Below are 24,932 nucleotides of genomic sequence, written 5' to 3'. Positions count from 1 at the left end.
CTTTCCAGCCAGCTGCTTCTGGCTCCCTACCTGCTTCCACCTTCAGTCTGGCTCTCACTCTCTCCACGTTCCCACCTGCTGGGAGCTCTTCCAGGCTCCTCTGGCTGCCTGCCCAATCAGCACACGGGGCAGGCACCAGCAACAGCAGGAGCGTCCAAGCCCCTGTGCGGCTGCCCCTTTTTCTCCTGCTGCTGCATGAGGCTCCAAGCAGCCACTTCTCCCGCATGCGCAGCAGCTGCTACTGCTGCCTAACTCCTTGGCCCTGAGGCAGCCTCATGGCACACCAGTGTGCCGCCGCACAGTGGTTGAAAACCGCTGGTTTATACATTAATAGGAACATGAGAGCATGTTGATTCTCAAAGGGGCCTTTCCCGCAGTGTCCTGAGCCATCAATGACAAGCTTGCTTTGGACTGCTGGGCTTTGATGTGGGTGACTGGAAGGGGCAATGAAACAGAGTGTGGCACAGTAATGGCTGGAAGGAATTGCATTTGCAGTGGCCAGAGGTTAGCATTCCATGCTAGTTAAGAATGGATTCTTTGGACTACGTCCCCCCCCCATCAGAGAAACTGCTTACAGTTTTGCCTGATTTGTCCTGTTGTCCAAGTTGTCGATGATCAAGGTTGTTTCAAGGTTAGCCCTAATTTTACCTCCTCAGAAGCATCACATTACTGTTTGTTTCCAGCAGGCCTTGTGATGACCGTGACATACACGTACCGTGTCGCCGATGCACGCTTGGGCACCTTCTCACAACTCCTGCTCCGATGGAAAGGAAGTATCTACAAACTGCTCTATTGCGAGTTCCTAATCTTCATCTCTTTCTACTTCAGCATCAGCCTCATCTACAGGTGAGCTTTCCCACTGTACCTGGGTCTGATGGATTTCTTTAGGGCCTTTCTGCCTACGGGAAACACAACCCAAGCACATTGTGGACACCAGTGTTCTGTACTTCTGCAAGTACACGGACAAGAGCATTGCAGCTCACCAACACAGGAAGTTGCCTTATACTGAGTCCAGTCACTGCTACGAGCTCTCAGCTAGCAGGCCTCAGGCCACATTCACCTAAGTCAAGGACAGTAGGACCTAGAGCTCCATGGCAGTGTTGGGAGGGTAAATTTTTTTTCCCCAGAAGTTTGCCCCTATAGGCTTGCTTGGCAGTTACAGCACTGTACAACCACTTTTCTATGAATAGATTCAGCCAGAAGTGAATGAGGAAGAAAACCTGCAGCCTCTCGCCTAATCCTAACATGTCCTGCTTGATTCACCATTAGGGTTGTGAACCCTCCAAGACTGGTATGGAATCTTAAGGTAACAGAATTGATCTCAAGATGCCTCCTGAAAGCAGTCCTGGAGATTTTAACAGGAATTCCTTGGTTTAAGTGATATTAAAGTGGTGTACTCATCAGTGGTGTAGCTAGCAGGGGGCGGTCTGTCCTGGGTACCACCCTTGGGGGTGACACACCACAAATGCCCCAACATTGCTAACATCGCGAAGGTTAGGAGTAACCCCATCTTGCCATGTACTGTTGGATGCAGAATTTCCAGCTGAATGCAGTGCAAAAAACAGGATTGAAATAACTCAATTCCATCAAAAGTTATGGCCAAAAAAACAAAAAAAATGCATGGAACCCTATGGAAAATGAAACTGAACCATAATTGCATGTTTACTCGCAAGTAGGCAAACTTGCCATAGTTCGTCGGAAAGGGCAGGCTGAGAGGAATCCAATGACACCAGAATGGTTCCTATCCAATGAAAGCAGCCCCAAAAAAACACCCAAAAAGGAAGTCCCTCCCTCCAAGCAGGCGAGTGTATTGAGCCCTATGAAAAAAGTAAGCCACAAAGTCGCGTTTACTTATGAGTAAACAAACGTGCCTTGGCTCCTGGTTGAGTCAGGCAAAGGAGAATGCAAAGCTAGCTGCATGGTCCCAATCTGATGAAAGTGGAGCTCAACAAATGCTCCAGATGCAGCCTCCCCTCCCTAAAGAATAAAACAGAAGCTTCAGTTGGTAAGGTCCATTTTATTTGTTTTTAGACCTGTAAAGCCAGGTGGGTCCTGATAGTGCTATGCTTGAAATATAAGAATTTACACTGAACTGGTCGCTTGGGAGGGCTGAAAATCTCACTGATATTTTTGTGGGGGGGAGGGGGTGTTCTTGGAGGCAGGCTACAGAGAAAATTCCATTGGTGGAACAGGGCTGGCTTCCCCTTATTTAATTATCTGTTTTTCTTTAATTTAATTATTTATAATTATTTTGTTTTGCTTGATGATGTCACTTCCAGTCATGACATCACTTTCAGTGGGTCCTGGACAGATTGTCATTCTAAAAAATCGGTTCCAGTGTTAAAAGTTTGAGAACCACTGCCTTAACTCAAAACAGGCCAAGGAGACATCCAGGGGGGGTTGGGTGACACCCTAGTGACCAAAACTCTGGAAATTGTGGCTTTTAGGAATAACACCATCATGTTATATATACCATTTGATGCAGAATTTCAGCCATTGCTTGTGGGGAAATATTCACTGCATTTATTTTTAGGCCATTATTATTAATTACATGTCATGACTATTACTATCTCTCAGTCTCACCTACCTCACAGGGTTGTTGTGAGGATAGAATAAGGGGAGGAACCATGTACACCACCCTGAGCTGCTTAGAGGAAGGGTGGTATAAAAATGTGAATAATTAATTAAGTTGTATGGGGTGACAAAAATTTATGGGCCCTGGGTGTCAAATGACCTAGCTACGCCTCTGGTGCTCATATTTAGCAGGGGAAGAGCAATTGTCTCTCTTTGCCCCTGCATGGGGTATTTTCTAGTAACTGTTGCTGGGGTATCTTCTGTATTTTTTTATTTTTTTTAGATTGTGAGCTCTTTGAGGACAGGGAACCATTTATTGACTTACATGTAAATTGCTTGTGAACTACTTTTGTTGAAAAGTAGCATATAAGTAATAATAACAACAATAATAATAACAATAAATTTCATACTGAAAAGAACCTTACATCATCAGGAATAACTTGAGTCAGATTTGGAAAACCTATTCCCTGTGAAGCGCCCTATCCCTGTCTCTAAGCACAAGTAGCAAAAAAGTGCATATTTTAAATGATAGATTTGACCATATCAGAACTGTTCTACAAATAAAATGTGTGGGGGAAAAGTGAGTAGTGGAAGTGAGTACATTTCCTTCTGCTCCAAAATAGGCTAAATTGGGGGTGAATCAGAGGAGAGAGATGCTGAGAGTAACCTCAGCATACCCTAAGATTGAGAACTCTCAATCTTAGTTCACGATGAGCAGTGTTAGATGGCATTCACCCACTGTGTGAATGAAAGGCAATTGTGAATGCATATGGGGGGTCGACAGTTCCCTTTGCCTCCTAAGAGTAGTTCCTCTCACCTCTCAAAAGCTGCTCATGAGGGTTCCTCAACCTTCAAGAGGGGCTTTCGAAGCAACTGACATCACAAATAGTTTTTGATAGATGTCTGTGTGCAGCAACATTCCACACTCAACAACCAATGAATGTGCTTTCTGGAGTAAATATGGCATTGTAACGTCCATGGCGGGAGGAGGCCCCTTCCCTGGGGTTGTTACCGAGTGTGAGGGGCTTACCTGGTCAATAAGCAGTGGTCAGCGGTGAATTAAAGGACAGGAAGTAGGTATGGTAGCTCTACACAGGCAGTTTAACTGCGTCAGCCATTTTACATTCATGTGGACCGTTACTGCACGGCCCACCGCACTCTATGCTGATTTATGCCATCGTCGTCTGATCAGCTCAGGACCTGGCCCTTCCGGCTCCTTGGCAGTTCCAGCCCAAGCTTCCTGGCCAGGGTCTCTTGGCCCAGAGTCCAGGTTCTGGAGGGCCACAACCCTGCTGGCCAGGGTCAGGCTGGCTGGCCTTGGGAGGGCCCATGGTACCTCTGCGCAGGATCCCCAGTCAGTTAGCCACCCCAGGGTATAGTTGGCAGCAAGCACCCAGCTCAAAAACCCAGTCTCTCCAGGATACGCCCTCTGGGTCCAGGCAGGTCCTGGGTCAGGCAGGTCCCTACCCCAGCCTCCTCTCTCTAGAGCAGACCCCAGCCCCTTCCCTCTGGAGGCCTCTCTCTTTCCCCTCAGACAGGGGAGACTTTTCCCCTCTGGCTTGACTCCGGCCTTCCACCCCTCTGAAGAGGAGCAGGCTCCTTATGAGTCCAACCCTCCTGACCACGTGTCTGCCTGTTCCCAGCTGTTCCTTGTCCCTACTCCCAGGTAGGTGTTCTGCAAGGGCCCCCAGTCCTGATGACACTTGAGTAGGCCTGAGTAGGCCTCGACTCTAGAGGAGATCCTTGCTCCCAGGGAACTCCTGGCCACCGGGCTGGCCTCAGGTGACAGGCATTTAAAAAGATTTCAGTGATCAGAAAAGATATTTGCACAACAAACTGCTACATTGACAGAAGATGTGTTCTGCAGTTGAAAAATGGGAATAAGTATGTTTACAAACTGACAAGACCACCTGATTGTGCAAAAGGGCCCTTAGAACTGGGTTGGCTTCAGGTAATTAGTATTTTTTTTTTTAGTTCCCATCAATGAGAAATACCTGAGACTGTCCTCTCCCCTCTGTGTTTCCATTCCAGGTTGATTCTGAGTGAAAGCCAAAGACTGATGTTTGAGAAGCTGGCCCTTTACTGCAATAACTATGCCGAACTGATCCCCGTTTCGTTTGTGCTAGGTAAGGGATACCAAAAAAAAAAGGTAAGGGCGAGACTTGACCTCAGTTTATTTTATTTACTACATTTGTAGCAAGGACCAAACCAAAAGATGTCAATACCTCAGGCAGAAAGTCTAAAATGGTGCCCCACCTTTCTCTGTAGTAAAAATATAGTCATATATTAAATAATGGATTGTTTGCTGCTCTTTAACGACACCCAAAATCTGTTTCACTCTCCCTAATAAGTCCAGGCTTCATAATAGCACATTAAGTTCTGTTGGCTCAAGGCAGATTATAGCAATTTCATTTTAAACTAGAAAGGATGGCTGGTCCTTCAAAGGGTTCATAATATACACAGTATTATACAGAGCATGGGAAAACAAAAGGTAAACTACTAACAACGATAGAATCAGACTGTATACAATTTAATACATCCTCTAACAGTTCCTTTATAGGTCATTCTCTTTCCATCTCCAAGTAGTCAAAAAGTCCACAAAGCGCTTAATATAAGTTGACGTGAAATGTGTTGTGCTTCTTGCTAAGAGCTTAGTCATGCTGCCTGTATTCTTTCAGCTCATGACATGAAGTCTTTGAGGCAGCCTCCACTGCATTGTTTTGTGCCTCACAACAACTGAACTTGATATTTAAGCATAACTCTGAAGGCTCACGAAATATTTCCTATTGTTCATTTAAAATGCAATACAAGGAAATACCCATGAAGATATGTTTTGTGAGAGACAGACCAGAAGCACCCACAAGTGGCCTTTTACTATTCTTGTAAACAGATTTTTTTATGTAAGGTTTTATTAAAATCTCCCTACTTCTGGCTGAGAAGACTATGAGGAACAGTGATGCCTGTTATGATAGGATATCACAGCATGAGAGAAGGGCAAAGATCTCTCTTACAGAAAAGTCAGAAGGCCTAAGAATTAAATATCTCTTATGGCCAGATACTACTGACAGGGAATGGAGCATATTTTGCCTACTATTGTCCACCTAGAATCAGAGAAATAATTGAGTTTTCACAGAATCTTAGCTCTCTTCCTTCTAAAGGACGTTTTTTCTATCCTTTGTGATTCTCCAGGAAAATCTACAAATGTATAGACCAGGGGGAGTCAACAAAAGGCCCAGGGGTGGCTGGGCTGGATGCAGCCCACAGAAGCTCTTTATCCAGCCTTATGGCTCTCAGCTGCTGAGCTGTGCTGAAGTGTCACTGCTGAAAGGGCAGCCTGCGTGATAACTGGGCTCTCCCAAATCTTGAAAATATGATTAAGATTTGCAGATTTTCTATTCTGTTATTTCTAGCTAATGAATAACTAAGTGAGAAAAAAAGCACTTCTGGTCATCATCTGCTCAATGATATCACTTACTGTTTAATGACATCATTTCCAGCCCTCAGTAGGCATCCTGAATGCTGTTTGGCCCACTGTGTGAAACAAGTTTGACACCCTTGGTCATACACTTTCACAATACTGTACTCTGTGAAAACTCAAAAACTGAAACAGTTGTTGGCCAGAACTTTTGGTGGCTGTAGTTGCTTGGGGGGGGGGGGGGACATTAAATCACAGTTACTTTACTGCTCCATCCTTGCTCCTACTACCTGCTGCCAAATTCTGTTCAAGTAAAGGTGAAATTTTTAACAATAGCTCTCAGGGCCTTCACCCAAAATGGTGCATTGACCTCTGAAATATGAACAGGGCAGTTAAAAAAAAAAAAGGTAAGAAACATGCATGCCAAGGTAACAGACAGGCCTTTCCTCTTGGGCCTCCTTATGACTAACTCTCTCTGCCATTCTAGGCTTTTATGTTACCTTGGTGGTGACTCGCTGGTGGGGACAGTACGAGAGCATCCCATGGCCCGATCGCATCATGAACTTGGTCTCAAGTAGCGTGGATGGGAAGGACGAATACGGGCGCCTCCTGAGGCGCACGCTGATACGCTACATCAATCTCCTGAGCGTGCTGATCCTGCGCTCGGTCAGCACTGCCGTTTTCAAGCGATTTCCCAGCATAGACCATGTCGTGACAGCAGGTACAAGCCAGCTGCGAAATGGACACACTCCTGAATGTTACAAATGAAAATCCCCACGGGAACCTCAAAGCTTGCTGAAAAACCAAAAGCGGGGGAGGAGGAAAAGCTATGAAGCCTTTTGGCCACGCGGGCCAGTTATCATTGTTATGTTGCAACTGGCCACCCTATAAGACGCACCACCAGATCTGTACAACTTGGGATCCACCAAGCTGAGTCATGTATTGTAGCCTGCCAGATGCCTCTCTCACTCACTCACACACAAACACACACACACAGGGTGGGTTCTGCTTGGTGGGTCACAAATTATGCAGATCTGCACTAAATCCTTTTTTAGAAAAGAAGTTCATCAAATGCTTAGTCTCTTTAGGCTCTGTCAGCATTCACTTCTGCGGGCAGAAAAAAAATTCACACATCATTACAAAAGTATCATTCAAAGACCTTTGCAGCTTTGTCAGGAAAATCTGCTTTCCGTGCCCCAGTGGCAATGCTGTTTTCCTTTAAACAGGGCAGCCTTCCAGATCCATACAGTGGAGGGTCCCCACATGTCCCCACACATGTCCTCACTCTTACCTGCCTCTAACTGTGCAGCGTAAGTGCCTCCACATGTACGGGCAAGAGCAGCTACCAGCCGCCCTGGGTCCCGTTAGGGAGAAGGGCGGGATAAAAATAAAGTTTTATTTTATTATTATTATACAACACCAATGGGTATAATAAACAATTTCCCACCCTTTATGTGCGACTTTTATTCAAGGTTCTCTGTCCATCATGTAATGAGTTTTCCCATGCCCACTGACAACCATCATTTATGCAGATCAGTTGTAGCTCAGTAGAGCAAATGCTTTACCTGCTGAAAATCCTAGCTTCCATTCCTACCACCTCCAGGGGAAAGACCACAGTCTGAAACCCACAGAACCACTTCTGGTCAGTATAGACAATCCTGAGCTAGATAGACTAATGATCTGACTTGGTCTAAGGCAGTCTCCTATACCCATATGATTGCAGGCAGGAAAATTCAGTATGTGGTGAGCTGTGCTCACGTAGTGAGTGACTTCTGCTATACAGCACAAGGTGGAAGAAGGCAGCATTCACCACAGAGCTGCTGTTCCCTGGGTTGGGTCTCTTCTCATCTCACTGTTTCCAAAGAACTGTGCAGGTAATCATAATCACCATAGCTCCATAAATCTGCACAACTTGGCTAGAACAATACTACCTGTCACTTATGGCTTCTCAGCAGAGGTTTGGATACATGCCCAAAGACACTGTCTGGGAGGTGGCTGCCTTGCTTGTCTTCCAGCTGGCCCATAGGAGGTAAGCAGGCATTTTATGCAGGCCTTCCACCAACCCAAACTTTGCCACTATTTGGTATCTCCTAGATAAGTTTCAGGCAGCTTCCATACTTTAATACACTGTTTCTCAAACTGTGGGTTGGGACCCTATAGGTGGGTCACGAGCCAGTTTCAGTTGGGGTCCTATTCATTTCAATATTTTATTTTTAGTATATTAGACTTGATGTCAACATGGTATGTGACTGCATTTGGGGAGATCTGTACTTTTAACAGGCTACAATGTATATGCTTTTAACAATGATAGGCAATGGGGCTTACTCCTGGGTAAATGTGAATAGGATTGCAGCCTAGGATTGTTAAAAAATTTTCGTGCTTGATGTTGTCACTTACTGCCATGACATCACTTTCAGGTTAATGTCATCACTTCCAATGAGTCCTGACAGATTGTCATTCTAAAAAGTGGTTCCTGGGCTAAAAAGTTTGAGAAACGCTGCTTGAATAAACAGATCCTATCTAACATGCGTTCCAACTAGAGAAAGAAATGCCTTTCCTCAATGCTGTACTACTGTGGCACTATCTAGTGGCCATTTCACACTCTACTTTCTGCATTTCTTTTTCTTTTCTTTCTCTCTTTGTGAGATGATCAAATTTAGTTTTCAGATCACTAGAATCTTTTGTGGTGGGTGGCCCTGGGTGAAATAAAGGACAGCAGCTGGTAAATAAAGGATAGCAGCTGGTAATAGAGAGATCTGTAACCAAATTAAATTTCATTGTTAATATATAAATACATTTATATTGCGCCCTCCAGTACACATTTTCTCCAGGTGGCTAACAAAAAATGCAATAAAAATCAACAAAACATGACAAAACAGTAACATAACATATAACAATTTAAAAATTAATAAAATAGCAAATTCATTTCAGCATAAAATCAGAAGTAACAAAAATACTGGTAAAAGACCTTGAAAAAAAAACAAAGGTTTTTGCCCACTACTTAGGGTTACCAGATACAAAGGGGGACAGAGTGCCTCTACCTTTAACCATTGCATAGAAGAGGGAATTTGGGCAGGTGCAACTTTTTAAACCCTTCCATGTTGAGCTGCACTTGCCCAAATTCCCTCTTATATACAATGGTTAAAGGTAGAGGCACTCTGTCCCCCTTTGTATCTGGTAACCCTACAGATACAGAAAAGCCATTGAAGTAGGTACTAGGCAAGCCACCCTAGGGAAAGTATTCAGCCATTCAAAAAAAAAAAAAAGGCTGCAAGCCTATGCATATTTATCTGGAAATAAGCCCCATTTATTATAATGGGACTTACTTCTGAGTAGACAAGCATGGGCTTGGGCTGTTCAACAATAAGTTGGACTGAGTTGCAGGTCACTTGATCTCCTGTTCATTTCCTTCCTCTGAAGTCCAATACAAAAAAATCAAATTGCATAGAAGTAAGACAATACAGTAATTCTAAGAAGGCTGCAAGCAGTTTGATGTGTTCCTTTTTTGTTGATACAAAATCCTGAACAACCTGTTTACCACAAACAAAGAGGGAAGGCTGCAAGATTCACCTTTAATTCTCTGCTGGGGATGGGGGAATTGACTGCCTTCTTCCTTAACCTGTTATTTAAAACAACAACCAGAAGCAGCAGCGGAATGCTGTATCACTTTAAAGCATAATTTCTGGGGGATCAGCTGTCATAAATTACAGCTCACTTTGTTTGGGGCAATGAGAATGTGAGTCTATGAGGACATGATGTGACCATCACACTTTTCCTAGATGAACGAAATACATCAAACAAGAAGAGAATGATTTTGGTTTCAGTGCAGGGATGAGATGCCCATTCCATGCTAGGGATCATTGAAAAGGGATTATGAATAAAACAGCTAATATTATAATGCCATGGAACATATCAATGGTACAGCCACACTTGGAGTATTATGTGCAGTTCTGGTTCTCACATCTTTAAAAGGTCATAGTGGAACTAGAAAAGGTGCAGAAATAGCAACCAAAATGATTACTGGGCTGGGGCACCTCCCTAATGAGGAAAGGCTACAATGTTGGAGGCTCTTCAGTCTAGAAAAGAGGGACCTGGGGGGGGGGGGAAATGACTGAGACATACAAAATTATGCAGGGGATGGATAGAGGGATACTCTTTTCCTTCTCACATGACACCAGAATTACGGGGCATCTACTAAATTTGAGTGTTGTGAGAGTCAGAACAGACAAAAGAAAATATTTCTTTACCTAGCATGTAATTAGTCTGTGAACCTCCTTGCCTCAGGACATGGTGGTGGCATCTGGCCTAGATGCCTTTAAAAGGGGATCGGACAGGTTTCTGAAGGAAAACTCCATCACAGGCTACAAGTCATGATGGGTATGTACAATCTGAGATTAGCTGGTTACTCATCATGAAGGCTGGGTAGGAATTTTTTTCTGTCATCCGAATTGGCTGTGGATGGCAGCTTTTTCTCCTACCCCAGACTGGCAAGGGAAGGAAGGTGCGTTCAGTAGGTTTCATGCATTAAAAATTGGTCACCTGTGTTTAATAAAGTGGCCCAAGTTAAACCCAAGTGCAGTGTCTTTGTTGGGGTTTGTGAGAGTGGCAGCGAGATGCAAGTATCTTGTGGTCTTGTGTGCTCCCTGAAGCATCTGGTGGGCTGAGATGGACTAGATGGGCCCTGGGCCTAATCCAGCAGGGCTCTTCTTATGTTCTTATTCTTGATAGCAAGAGATGGTCATTTTGGGTTGGGAAGCTTAAGTAAGCCCTGACCTTGTCAACACATCTTCACTCTTCATAGCATTCTGTGGTTCACCAAATAATTACCTGTACCTGGAGGTCTCTATAATTATATGGTGTGGGCACTTAGTCTTGGGGGAAAAAAACAGTCATCGTAAATCAAAAAGAGGGTCTCCTGAACATTATTTTGCTCCTAGGAGGTAATCAGGTGGGGGGGGGGAATGGGACACCACACACAAAGATTAACTCATTTTTGCCAGCCCACAAGTGTACACACTTCATCCCTGTTGTGTATATGCAGTGTTGGGCAGAAATGGCTTTAGAGATCTCTTAAAGCTGGAATCCTAAGCACCTATACTAGGAAGTCCGATTGAATTCAGGTGAACTTACTTTTGAGCAAACAGCTGTAAAGTTGTCAGTCTAGTAGCTCCCCTAGCCAATATGCATATGCACGGGTTTACCTAAGGGCAGGCCAAATATCTGGCTAGCAGATGTCTGGGCATCAAATGGTTCAGTCTTAAGATATGCTGCAACAACTAAGGGCTCAATCCTATCCAACTTTCCAACACTGATGCAGCTGTGCCAAGGGGTGTGCACTGCATCGTGTGGTAGGGGTGCAGTCACGGAGGGCTCCTCAAGGCAAGGGAATGTTTGTTCCCTTACTTCAGGGCCACACTGTAGCTTCATCAGCACTGGAAAGTGGGATACGACTGGGCCCGAAGTGCTCTGTCAGTGTGCCAAGGCAATAGAAGGATAACATTGCAATGGAACATTGCAGTGGAAAAAAAGACTGCCGTTAAATGTTTAGGATCAAGGAATCAAAACATCCTATTTTAGCATTGTATGACTAGTGTATGAAGTTGAGTCAAAGGTCACTGGTCCATCTACTTCTGCTGGCTTCACTGGCCCTCCAGGGTGACAGGCTATGAGCCTCCCATCCTTGCTACCTGAGAGTCAAAATCCCCTGCTGACAGGGATTGGATTTGGCTGGGATCTTTTGCACGTTCTGCGTGTGCTTTGCTATTCACTTACCTGGAGCCCCAGAGTCCTATTCGCAGTACTTCAGGCAGATATGTCTGTATCCTGTCAGTTATTCAGTTCCATTGCCCAAAAGTACATCCTAGAAGGGACCTAGTATAAAGGGGGTGGAGTCAGCAGGGAGGAGCGAGCAAGGACGAAGAGAGAGAAAGGGAGAGGATGGAGATGTCCCCAGGGAAGAGCCAAGGGGGAGCAGAGCTCTGTCTTCTTCTACAGCAGGATCAATACAGTCATCAACAGGAGTGCTGCTGTTGGAACTTTAGTTGAGAAGAAGCATCAGGCTCAGCAGATGGCAAACTAACAAGTTTGCCTAGGGACATATACTGTATTTATGTACAGTATAGGCATTTCTTTGTGCTGCTGTTCTCACACATTCTGTAAGAATCCTGTAAACGGCCCTTCCTCTCTTCTCTTCTGAGCAGGCCTGATGACTCCAGAAGAACACAAGAAGTTTGACAGCCTGAACTCCCCCCATAACAAGTTCTGGATCCCCTGCGTGTGGTTCTCAAACCTTGCAGTAAAGGCACGTAATGATGGCCGAATCCGTGACAGTGTACTACTCCAAGGCATCTTGAATGTGAGTTCTGGACACAGAAATGGGGTTGCACGGAAATTTCATGAACAGCATCTGGCATTTCTCCAGCCAGGACAGAGGCAAAAGCCTTGCTATATGTCATGCAAGTGTAGAATACAATGATGGGGAGCTTAGAGCCAGGCAGAACACTGGCATGTAGGTAGGTGCAGATCCAAAGAGATACAGGGCTTGTGATTCTCCCCATTCAGACTCCAGATTCAAGGCTGTCATCACACCAGGTAAAGGAAATATACAGTAGTAAAAACAGAGAACTGATTTAAGCCATTGTGAGAAGCGAATGAGACCTTGAAATCTTATTCCAACAAAAAAAAAGACAAGCTTGAAATCCCATTGATGGAGCCCTGGTGGGTAGGAAAAAGGGCATGGAAAGAACGAACACAGAGGAGTTCTCAAACAGTGTTTTGGTGGGACTCCTCAATCCAAGATTGAAAACTGACTTCTTGAACCAGCAATGAAAAAATATAGGTCATGCCTCGCTGTCCACTGGGGTTCCATTTCGGAACCCTTAGTGGATAAAAAAAAATCAGTGGATACCATGTCAGTAGAAAAATAGCTTTAAAGACCCACTTCCAGGTCTGTTTCTTGCTCCTCCATTGTCACCCCAGAATGCATTGGTATAGGTATCATACTGCATTCAGCCACTAGTTGGGGTGAATAATGGAATCTAATGGAATGAAATTATGACTGAACTTAGTATAGTGTCTATACTGATGCATTCTGGGATGACAATAGAGGAGCAAGAAACCCGGAAATGGGTCCTTAAAGCTATCTTTAACCCTGAGAAGCTTGCAACCAGTGCAGTTCAACAGCACGAAGGTACAAAATTGAATTTTGTTGCTTTTTTCCTTGTTACAAGTTATTTAAAGGTGGACCCCAGTATCAGTGGTGAATCAAATCAGTGGATGTCAATTCAGTGGATAATGAGGCATGACCTAGAATATGCTGGTAATAATCACCTTTCAAACTTTTAGAATTTTGGTGGCTCATAAGCTTCAGCTTGTTTGCCCACATCCAGTTCATCACTGAGCACAGACACAGACAGCCTAGTCCTGTTGGGTCTACTGCTGCTGGATCCTGTTCCAGGATTGGTAGCTGCTTTATGGCTTTTGCAAATGGCCTCTGGCAGTTCATGAAACCATCCTCTTCCAAATGCCTCCGAAGAGGTTGGAGTAGTCCTGTGTAAGGTGGCAGGGCAAGGAAAACCCACTGACTCAGGTATGTCAGTGGAGAGGGCAGAACAGGGCGGAGGGAGGGTGGAGCAGAGTGGGAGATGGAACAGAGGAAGGGTGGCATGTGCGTAGGAGGCAGGAGGGGATAGCGCTTAAAGCAGGTGACTTTCGCTGGATGCTATCCCCTCCAGGAGCAGCCGACATGCGTCCCCTTATCTCCATGGATTTGTACCAGCTAAAGAGTCCCCCCATTGTTGTGGGGGAGGCTTATTTTCCTGCTCTGGGAAAATATTTTCTTTTTCCTCTCCGAAGTATCTCAATCTGCCACCTCCCCCCACCCACCGCATACAGCTCAGCGCATTTTGGTTTGGCTACATGCAATGGTAATTTTTGGGCTCTGTTTCAGGGCCTCCCCTGCTCCCCTCATTTTTGGACTCATGCCGAGGCAGACAGATCAAAACAAAAAGGAGAAAGCAGGATTAAGTAGGTCCATAACATTCTTCAAGGGTCACACAGGAGGAACCATAGGAGCCCACAGAGAGAAGGAGGGGGAGAGGGAGGGAGAGAGAAAATGAACCCTTAGCCTTTATCAAAAGCAGCAAATGAGAAGCACAGTCAGAGGAAGGAAAAAGGACCCATGAGCACGCTGGTCCTATAAAGACACATAAATGGGCCTCCTGTCCCTGTACTGGGTTGGGGGATGGGTGGGCTGAGGTTGAGAGACACAGTCACTTCCCTAACACTAGTGAGTTTATGACAAGACGAGAGCATGGCTAAAGGCTTCTTGATTTGCAGCTTGGTCTCTCAGTCATTATGCTATGCCAACTCCCAAATTTTTAGCAAAAACGGAGCCCATTTCATATGCTCTCAGTGAAATGGGAGGGGGGGTGAACGTTTGACCACTTGAACCTTCACCCGTTAGTGTTTGGAACCCCCTACACATTTTCAAACTTTTGTCCAGCATGATGATTTATAGAGATGTTGGAAGCCCGTTTTTGTGCTAGATTCCACATTTGATGCTGTACAGCATGTATTCTGAATGCATGAAATTCTTGGTTTGATATAGCTGAGTGAGGCAGATATAGTATAACTGGAGCCCATTTGTGAAACAGGATCAAAAGTAGCTATTAGCACACGTAATTATATAGTAAAAAGAAGCAGGGATTCTCCAGGGAATAGTTTCTCTGTCACTAGTTGTTTTTCTTTCCACTAGGAAATGAACACATTGCGCAGTCAGTGTGGGCGACTCTATGGGTATGACTGGATCAGCATTCCATTGGTCTACACACAGGTGAGGAATGGATTCTGGTATGACAGGCAGCAAAATTATTTTATCCTTCCAGAATGATGCTTGGGAACAGATAAAGGGTGCAATCCAGAGAAATTTAATTTAAATTTTGACCAATTGAAAATAGAATTATTGGGATGCTAGCTCACAGTTAAACATTTGAACTGTCACTGATGTCAGTGGTTTCAGCAAAATCGTAGGTGACCATTTTGTCCCATTAGAAGAAAAATCCACAATCTAAAGTTGGGTAATGCTTTATTTAGGGCCAACTAAAACTAGCAAAGTACAAAATGAGCATTCAGGTTCAACAGGTTTAAACACACGTAACCTGCTTTGGCTTACACCCAAAGTACTGGTAAGTACCTACACATAAACCCATATCAACTTCCCTGGCACAATTACAAATACATATGCTGCATACATGTTCCCTTGCACCCTTCACACCTGAACCTTATTTTCTTTCAAATAGTCTCTCCCCAATCATAAACAGGAAATCTTCACAGTAGCTGGTCTTTATTTTCTCAGAGCATAATTTTATTCTCCTTATATTGTTGGCAACCTTCAGTCTCGAAAGACTATGGTATCGCGCTCTGAATGGTGGTTCTGGCACAGCTTCTAGTGTGGCTGAAAAGGCCGATTCGGGAGTGACAATCCCTTCCACACTGGGAGCAAGTGCAGTCTGTCCCTGGCCTGTCTCCCTGGCTATGGGCCTTCCTTCTTTGCCTCTTTGCCTCAGTCTGTTGGCAAAGTGTCTCTTCAAACTGGGAAAGGCCATGCTCCACAGCCTGCCTCCAAGCAGAATGCTCAGAGGCCAAGGTTTCCCATCTGTTGAGGTTCATTCCTAAGGCTTTCAGATCCTTCTTGCAGATATCCTTGTAGCGCAGCTGTGGTCTACCCATAGGGCTCTTTCCCTGCATAAGTTCTCCATAGAGGAGATCCTTTGGGATCCGACCATCGCCCATTCTCACGACATGATCAAACCAACGCAGGCGTCTCTGTTTCAGCAGTGTATACACACTGGGGATTCCAGCTTGTTCCAAGACTGTGTTGTTTGGACCTATGTCCTACCAGGTGATACTGAGGATGCGTCAGAGGCAGCGCATGTGGAAAGCGTTCAGCTTCTTCTCCTGTTGTGTGTGAAGAGTCCATGACTTGCTGCAGTTCAGAAGTATACTCAAGATGCAAGCTCTGTAGACCTGGATCTTGGTATGTTCCATCAGCTTCTTGTTGGACCAGACTCTCTTTGCGAGTCTGGAAAACGTGATGGCTGCTTTGCCGATGCATCTGTTTAGCTCGGTATTGAGAGAAAGAGTGTCGGAGATCGTTGAACCAAGGTACACAAAGTCATGGACAACCTCCAGTTCATGCGCAGAGATTGTAATGCAGGGGGGTGAGTCCACATCCTGAACCATGACCTGTGTTTTCTTCAGGCTGATTGTCAGTCCAAAGTCTTGGCAGGCCTTGCTAAAACAGTTCATGAGCTGCTGGAGATCTTTGGCAGAGTGGGTGGTGACAGCTGCATTGTCAGCAAAGAGGAAGTCACACAGACATTTCAGCTGGACTTTGGATTTGCTCTCAGTCTGGAGAGGTTGAAGAGCTTTCCTTCTGATCTGGTCCGGAGATAGATGCCTTCTGTTGCAGTTCCAAAGGCCTGCTTCAGCAGGACAGCCAAGAAAATCCCAAACAAGGTCAGCGCCAGAACACAGCCCTGCTTCACTCCGCTTCGGATGTCAAAGGGGTCTGATGTGGAGCCATCAAAGACTACAGTGCCCTTCATGTCCTCGTGGAAAGACTTGATGATGCTGAGGAGCCTGGGTGGACATCCAATCTTGGAGAGAATCTTGAAGAGGCCGTCCCTACTGACCAGGTTGAAAGCCTTCGTGAGGTCTATGAAGGCTATAAAGAGTGGCTGTTGTTGTTCTCTGCATTTCTCCTGCAGCTGTCTAAAGGAGAATACCATATCGGTGGTGGCTCGGAATCCACACTGTGATTCTGGATAGATGCTCTCTGCAAGTACCTGGAGCCTCTTCAGTGCAACTCGGGCAAACAGCTTTCCTACAACGCTAAGGAGAGAGATGCCACGGTAGTTATTGCAGTCACCCTGTCGCCTTTGTTCTTGTACAGCATGACGATGTTTGCATCCCTCATGTCCTGTGGTACTCCACCTTCTCTCTAGCAGAGACAGAGGATTTCATGCAGCTCAGTGGCAATGATATCTTTACAGCACTTTAGGACTTCAGCAGGGATACTGTCTTTCCCAGGTGCCTTGCCAGAGGTGAGGGAATCCAGGGCCACATGAAGTTCTGCTAGGGTTGGTTCACTGTCAAGCTCGTCCAACACAGGCAGGCACTCGATGTTGTTCAGTGCTTCCTCGGTTACTGCATTTTCTTGGGAATATAGCTCAGGGTAGTGCTACACCCAGCCTCCCATCTGCTGCGCCTGGTCCTGGATGACCTCACCTGTGGCAGACTTCAGAGGGGCCGTTTTCTTCTCTGTTGGACCTAGAGCCAGCTTGATACCGTCATACATCCCATTGATGTTGCCCGTGTCAGCTGCTATCTGTATCTGGGAACAGAGTTGGAGCCAGTAGTCATTAGCACATCTCCTGGCAGTCTGCCAGGAGATATTCTCCTTGCACATATCAAAAATTGTAAGCTGGTCCCTTCTGTGTAATCTTTCTTTTGCCTGAGCCCCAAGGATAGTGTTTCACAGTTTTTGGCACACACAACACTGCATTTAGTGAACTGAACCATCTTGGCACTCCCAATGAAGGGAAAGCTGTTATCTGCTTTAGCAACACGCACGTTAACTGTTCACCACCGCCCTAATTGCCGTCTCAGGGTGGATCTCATGATGCCAGCTTCCTCCTATGTCTTATGCAATCCTACTACTTAGATAATGCACTTTGCTAACAGCCTGTGTTGTGCAGTGAAAGAGGATTCTTGTCCCTGTGGACCATTAAGGTTAATGAGAGATTTGGAACCCTGGGCAGATCAGAGTCTCCTGCAAACTAGAATTGAAGGTGGATGAAGGTCAAAAACAAACACAATGCATCTGTTTCTATGGGAACTTGTTTGGAAGTTGTAGGATGTTGGCTGGCATGTATAAGAGAGAAATATGAATGGTTGGCAACCTTCAGTCTCGAAAGACTATGGGATAAGCCTACAGCACCTGGTATTCCCAGGCAGTCTCCCATCCAAGTACTAACCAGGCCTAAACCTGCTTAGCTTCCAAGATCAGATGAGATCAGGCATGTGCAGGGTAACAGTTGCCGCTATGCTTTGCACATTCTTTCTCACATGTGCACACACATGCAGTCACGCTCACACACTGATGTGTTTCAGAGTGCGGTCTGATTTGGCTTGTAACAGTGAACTAGGAGTGGATAGGCAGTAGGGTCAGATTTCAGCTGGTGCATAGACTTACTGAAATCTTTGCAGCAACATAACCATCTCTGGGGACAGAATTTAGAGAATGGATTCATTAGTCCATCTTAAACTGCAGGCTACCTGTTGTTAAAGACAGTTGATGTACTATTTTTATTATTATTATTATCAGTTACCTATACAATGTACTAGCCACTTTCCAAAAATGAAAACAGGTCAGTTTCAAAATGGGGGCTATAATCTGAAATCCAGAACTTGTCCATTTACAAGCTGCATCGCTTCCTAAGGTACTGTTTCATGATAAATATGTATACTATATTGTGATGAAGCTAAGCTGTTCCATTAGGTTGTGCACCATACAGCCTACTTTGTCCTCTTGCCTTCTTACATTGTTGTTGGCAACCTTCAGTCTCGAAAGACTATGGTATCGCGCTCTGAAAGGTGGTTCTGGAACAGCGTCTAGTGTGGCTGAAAAGGCGGATTCGGGAGTGACAATCCCTTCCACACTGGGAACAAGTGCAGTCTGTCCCTGGTCTGTCTCCCTGGCTACGGGCCTTCCTTCTTTGCCTCCTTGCCTCAGTCTGTTGGCCAAGTGTCTCTTCAAACTGGGAAAGGCCATGCTGCACAGCCTGCCTCCAAGCGGGCCGCTCAGAGGCCAGGGTTTCCCACTTGTTGAGGTCCACTCCTAAGGTCCACTCCTAAGGTCCACCTAAGGTCCACTCCTAAGGTCCACTCCTGAGGTCCACTCCTAAGGTCCACTTCTTCTTCTTTTTCTTGCCTTCTTTTGGCTTTCCTTGCACGAGGAAAGCCTTCTACTTTTCCTTTTTCTTGCCTTCTACTGCAGGCAGATTATGTGGGTCCTTAAATATTTAAATAATAAGTAATTTAGAGCACAATCCTGATTCTGATTTTGGCCAGCACAGGCCACCTACAATGGACCAGGAGTGTCGCAAACATGCCATGAAGCATGTTTGTGCTTCTTTAAGAGCAGGCTGTGATGGTGCAAGGATGTGTGCCAGCCTCACTGAGCCAGATCCAGCCCTGAACACGGTGTTGGCTAAGGCAAGCCAGTGTGAGGTGGTGGTGGTGGTGGAAGAAGATGGCGGGGGGCAGAATAGAGGTAGATTGGGCCCAGAAGGGAGGGTGGGATCAAATCCTAACCCCTATCTCTGACCCAATCAGCATTACATTGACTGCTGGATTTGTGCTAGCAAAATTGCTGGCACAGATCCAAGTAGCCCCATAGGGTTGACTTGCTAGGACATTCCAAGGGGTAAGGGGAAAAAAATCCCCCTATCCCAAATTGCTCTGCAGCTGGCACCTACCTTGGGCCGGATACAGTGCAAGCCACTAGGCCTGCCAGTTTAGCACAAGTTAGGATTGGGCTGCCCAGTAATTAAATAATGAAAACTGAGATTCACAGCATCCAACACTTAAGCCAGAGAGTAGATTAATAATGACTCAGGGTGCATGGAACATTTACGGTTATGACTTTGGGTTTCCTTTTTGCAGTGTAGAAGTACTAGAAGATCAGCAGAACTGTAGAACTCAATGCCTGAACGAGACAGAAGGGAATGTGTCTCTCATCTGAACAGTGTCTCTTTTCCCAAGGTGGTCACAGTGGCTGTGTACAGCTTCTTCCTGGCTTGCTTAGTTGGCCGGCAGTTCCTGGACCCAGCAAAGGAATATCCTGGCCATGAGATGGACCTCTTTGTGCCCATCTTCACTTTTCTACAGTTTTTCTTCTATGCTGGTTGGCTAAAGGTCAGTCCAAAGGAAAGCCTGTCTTCAGGCTGGAGAGTTAACTTCAAGGTTATTGCACGCAATATACAGAGGCAACCCAAGTTTTCCAATGAGGTCCAAACTACACATGATGGTGGTAGACCCACATTATTAAACATAGGTCAACCCATTCATGTGTGAAGCATGGGTGTAGAGAGTATTTAAAAGAGTGGGCAGAAGATGCTGTATCTCCCTTCCATCACTTCTACCTCTGTAGTCTTTCATACCAGCTCCATTCTGGTCAGGCTCCATTACCAGCCCAGTTTTTAAAAAATAAAAATAAAAAGCTGAAAAGAGCAACAGTTGATGTAAGACTATAAAGAACAAGCAAATACAGTATATGCGTCTCACTCCTCTACAGAGACCTAGATCCTTGGATCTGCCAATCTTACCCTCTTGTCCCACTTACTGCACAAGTGAATAGTTCCTTCAGTATAATCCTGGAATCTGTTCCCAACAACCTACACCCGATTTAGGAGAATTCCATGAGCCAAAACCTCTATTGGTGATCCTTTCATTGTTCTCATTTCACAGGTAGCTGAACAGCTGATTAATCCATTTGGGGAGGATGATGATGACTTTGAAACCAACTGGCTCATTGACAGGAATCTACAGGTGTGTTGGAGGCCTGGCAATACAGCCATCAGAACTCAGAGAAAGTCTTTCTCACACTTCCTTTGTGGCTATATTTTCCCTTCTGTGCCATCCCAGGCAGTGGCAGTTCTCAGATGTTTTTAATACGTGCCTTTTTATGAAGTAATACATGTACATTAGAATTTAATTCAGTTGGGAGTGGACACCTATGACACTTCACCTTCCCTCTCAGCAGTTCAGGAATCATCCAGTGTTCACTGAGACCATGACACTAAATATACATTTCATATCATATTAGTAGTCTCCCAAGTCTGGCAGATATTTGTCTCGGTGTGCTGCTCCATTATCGTCAAAACTGCTGTGCTTATAACTTCATTATTTCAGTGTGTGACCTTTCGATGTCCTTTTAGATCAAGATCATTTCTAAATGTTGGAAAGTCCAAACAGGCCTCCCATGCTCACTTCTCCCTGAGCATTCACTCATGCTGTGCTTCTTGCACTTTGATGATTCCCTTGTCATTCATGAGTCCATGCTGCTCAGTGCTTTCTGTGCATCAAAGAGCATTCCTCCTTTTCTAGGCAGACCTGAACAATTTATGACCCACCATAAACCCATATATTTCCCATCTAGGACTACAAAAAAGGAGGGGATTATCAAGCAACCAACAAGCCACAATCCCCAGTTAACTCAGTGGCAGACCTGCCATTGGATGAAAGGGGCAGAGCCTTGTGCACCTCTAGGACTGTGTGGAAGCCTCACTGAGGCTCCCAATGTGGTCGGAAATTGTGCTTCCAGTTTGCTGGAAGCACAGTTTAAAGCGTTGGGGAAACTTAAGGAGGCTTCCCTGATGCATCCTGGAGTTGCATAAGGCTCTGTGCATTCCTGGTAATTGGGGGGGGGCAGATTTGCACATGTGGGGTGGCGGCATCCTGCAAGGGGCGCCATCACTGGCCTTTGCCCAGGGGCGTGGGACCAGGGAGGTCTGCCACTAAGTCCATTATCACAAGCTCTTTAGCATATTCAGTTATTGGCATAAACAAACCACACTTTGTAGTCTTTCAACTTTTCCTAAATTATTTAGAAATAGAAAAATAAGAGCAAGATTGTCATGGTGTTTGATTCATCCTCATTCTGTTTTTACCCCATTGCCTTTCATATGTGTGGGTGTCTCTTGGCAGGTCTCCCTTATGGCTGTGGATGAAATGCATCAAGACATGCCCACTCTGCAGAAGGATCCATATTGGAACGAATCCGATCCACAACCACCCTATACAGCAGCAACTGCAGAATATAAGCGGTCATCTTTTCTTGGCTCAACATTTGATATCAGGCAAGTGACACATCCTTCCCTTTCTTGACATGGGAAATGCATCTCATGAACTTGATTATGGAATCTCTTTCCTCCATAAATGTCTCGCCATAAACCCTATCCAATTTTCCAGTGCCAGTGCAGCCATGCCACTGGGGCGTGCACTGCATCCTGTGGTGGGGATGCAGTCACAGAGTCCTCCTCAAGTATGGGAACATTTGTTCCCTTACCTTGGGGCTGCATTGTGTCTTCACCAGTGCTGGAAAGTTGGATAGGACTGGACCCTTAGTCTTTATGAGGACAAAAGACTCAAATAGGAAAAGCAAATAGGAAAAATCAACATTTACTCCAAATCTCATGCCATTCTTTGTAGATCAACATCTACCAAAACTTTCCATTTGCTTTGACTCACTGTGATGCTTTCTAGCTGTTATTATAGCTCCTGGCATAACCTCAGCCATCCAATCCTCATACATCCACATTGTTTGTGATGTGTTGGCAAACCCCACCCTTCTTGTTAAACGCTGCGGTACTCACTGTACGGTGTGAAGGCAATGAAGTGAGCAGCAGTTCTGCCCAAGGTAATCAAGTGGGTGCTGTCAAATAAGTTGTACTTGGTACACACCTCAGTCTTATCATCCCTGAGGTGTCTGAATAAACAGGAAGGAGCTCTCAGACATGTCTGAAGAGATCCAACTTGCCAAAGACTTCACATGTTCCTGGGACAGGAATTTTGATTCTTCATTTTAAGCATGCAGAGCCTTGTTGTAGCATTTTTTTTTATTTTTACCCTATCATTCCTCTGAGGAGCTCAGGGAAGCATGTATGATTCTACCTACTCCTGTTTTATCATCACAATAGCCCTACGTGAGGCAGGTTGGGCAGAGAGGGAGTGACTGGCCAAGATCACATGGGGAGCTTAATTTCTAAGATGGGGTTTGAAGCTGGGTCTCTGTGGTCCTAATCAATACTCTAACCACTATACTACACTGCCATTCATACACTGAATAATTGCTACTGGACACCAGAGTAAGAGTTGATATGAAGGATTGGCATTGTCGGGCACCTGTCAAGACCATTCCCCCTGCAAAGCCTCCCATCAAGGGTCTTTCTGCTGTTCTTTCTCTTCACTGCCACCTGCCATCTCATTGGTTCAGCAGGAAGAGCAAGTGAGCAATAATGTTGGTGTGGAGGAGGAGCAGCTGCCACCACCCCAACTTGTCCACTGGTTTTCTCACTGATGAGCAGGCAGGTAGCAGCAACAACAGCAGCCTAGAGGAGGAGGTGAGCCCACTGAGGGAGGGAGGCAACCACTGAGGTTGTTGCAGTAGGGCCCCCAAAGCCTGGCAGCAGCATTGACCAGAGTGAGCGGATATAAGCTGAGAGGCATTCTGTATTTTGATTCTCTTTGTTCCCTGTATGCAACTGCCTGTTCCTTTTTTGCAGCATGCAGAAAGAAGAGATGGAGTTCCAGCCCCTGGAACAGATTAAAGAGAATGAGGAGGCAAACCACTCCACCCCACTGCTGGGGCACATAAGCCGCTTCTTGAGTGTCCAGTCCCCCAGTTTTGCCAGGTCAACATCAAGAATGAACCTGATGCGTCGGAGGAACGAAAACGTGCCTCCTTCTCCTTATTATGTCTACCCAGATGTTGGGAAACCTGCGAGCCCCACCAGCATTAACCAACAAAGGGGGGATTACTCCTCCCCAGGACTTGGCTCCCAGGATCAGTGGGATAAAGCTGCCAGCAAACTGAGAGAATTTGACGCCTTCACATCAACGCCCTTCTGCGAGAGGCCCGGCTTCTACAGCGCTCCACAAACACCCATTAGTTCCATCCCCATGATCTTTCCCTCCAGGCGTCAAGGCCGTAAGAAGCCTCCTGCTCTCTCCGGTATTGCTGCCTATCCTGCTTCTTTGCGGGACAATTCAACCAGCCAGTCACCTTGTAGAATGAGTGATATAGACAGAAGTGACACTTCTCTTGGTTCAGGAGCCAGAGAAACATTTGTTTGGCCAACAGAAAAAGGCCAAGCCCCAGACTCACTGGCTGTCACCGTTGAAGAGGAGGCAAATACTGTGACTGACAGATTGAAGGAGGCTGCTCCTCTTGGAAGCCCCATGGCTCTGTCCTCCACCGACTCAATAAGTCCAAAGTTTCCTTTCTTTGGCGACTCCCCAGATTCTGTAAAGCAGGCTAATGTCAAGAGTTTGAATGCTCAGAAAAGCCACAGGCACCCCTGGCAGACTCCAGATAACACAACAACTCCAAATCCAGACCATGCCAGCTCCCTTCACACCCACAGCCTCAGGACCCCCAGCAGCAATGGCCCAAGCTTCTTTTCATTCACACCCTTGACTTCTCCAGTACTCGAGAGATCCCGCCTGAGCAAAACAAACATTGCTCTTGGCCCTAGCTCAGAGGACACTCCTGGAATCCCTGAGCAGGGTTCTGCATCAGCTTCTGGGGGTGCCAGAGACACAGGAAGTGGAGTCACCAATGCTTATCATACCAAGGATCAGAGAAAGGCCCCCAGTTCTTCACCCAATGACTCTGGCATCTCTCTAGCAGAGGGGGATTTTGTAGGACTAATGGAAGTGATCATGGAAACCAGCGAGAGTGTAGCTGATGAAGGAAAGGTAGACAGGGACGACTAAATGGAACAGTCTCCCTGATGCTTTCCATTTGGATGTGTGATGATTCATTTTTTACCAAGCTTCATTGGTGCTCAGTCTGTGGATATCATTTGCCAAAGAGACACCAGAATTGCATCCGATAAACTGCAAGAAGCCCAACCCTGTAAGGTAAAGAGCTCATTTCATGGCTACACCCATGTCTCTTCTGTCAACAGGCCTGTAAGAAAAATTCATGGTACAGTACAGTACTTCAGTCTCACTAGACTAAGAAGATTCCAGTAATGGATGTTAGCATTTAAGACTTCTCTGTTTTATCATTTGAAAGTACCAAAGAATGGAACCCATGCCACCAGGTAACTTTGCTCCAGGTATCAATTCAGGACTAGCTGGTGTCATTTGTTTT

The 24,932-nt window shown here is 45.6% G+C and overlaps 1 protein-coding gene and 1 pseudogene across 1 annotated transcript; one reads left to right on the top strand and one right to left on the bottom strand.

Annotated features, from left to right (window-relative positions):
* The first annotated feature begins 694 nt into the window (after positions 1–694).
* LOC136656418 (bestrophin-1-like) lies at positions 695–24,550 on the top strand. The gene is made up of 9 exons (XM_066633031.1): positions 695–846; positions 4,606–4,700; positions 6,477–6,710; positions 12,190–12,344; positions 14,745–14,822; positions 19,817–19,969; positions 20,522–20,602; positions 21,761–21,912; positions 23,338–24,550. The coding sequence occupies exons 1-9, from the start codon at positions 695–697 to the stop codon at positions 24,548–24,550; spliced, it is 2,313 nt and encodes a 770-aa protein (XP_066489128.1).
* LOC136637865 (5S ribosomal RNA) lies at positions 17,979–18,099 on the bottom strand (annotated as a pseudogene).
* Positions 24,551–24,932: the final 382 nt, after the last annotated feature.

Source organism: Tiliqua scincoides, chromosome 1 (genome assembly GCF_035046505.1).
Source record: "Tiliqua scincoides isolate rTilSci1 chromosome 1, rTilSci1.hap2, whole genome shotgun sequence".
Classification (NCBI taxonomy): domain Eukaryota; kingdom Metazoa; phylum Chordata; class Lepidosauria; order Squamata; family Scincidae; genus Tiliqua; species Tiliqua scincoides.
The sequence above is the reverse complement of the archived record's forward strand: the minus strand, read 5'-3'. Positions and strand labels throughout refer to the sequence as shown.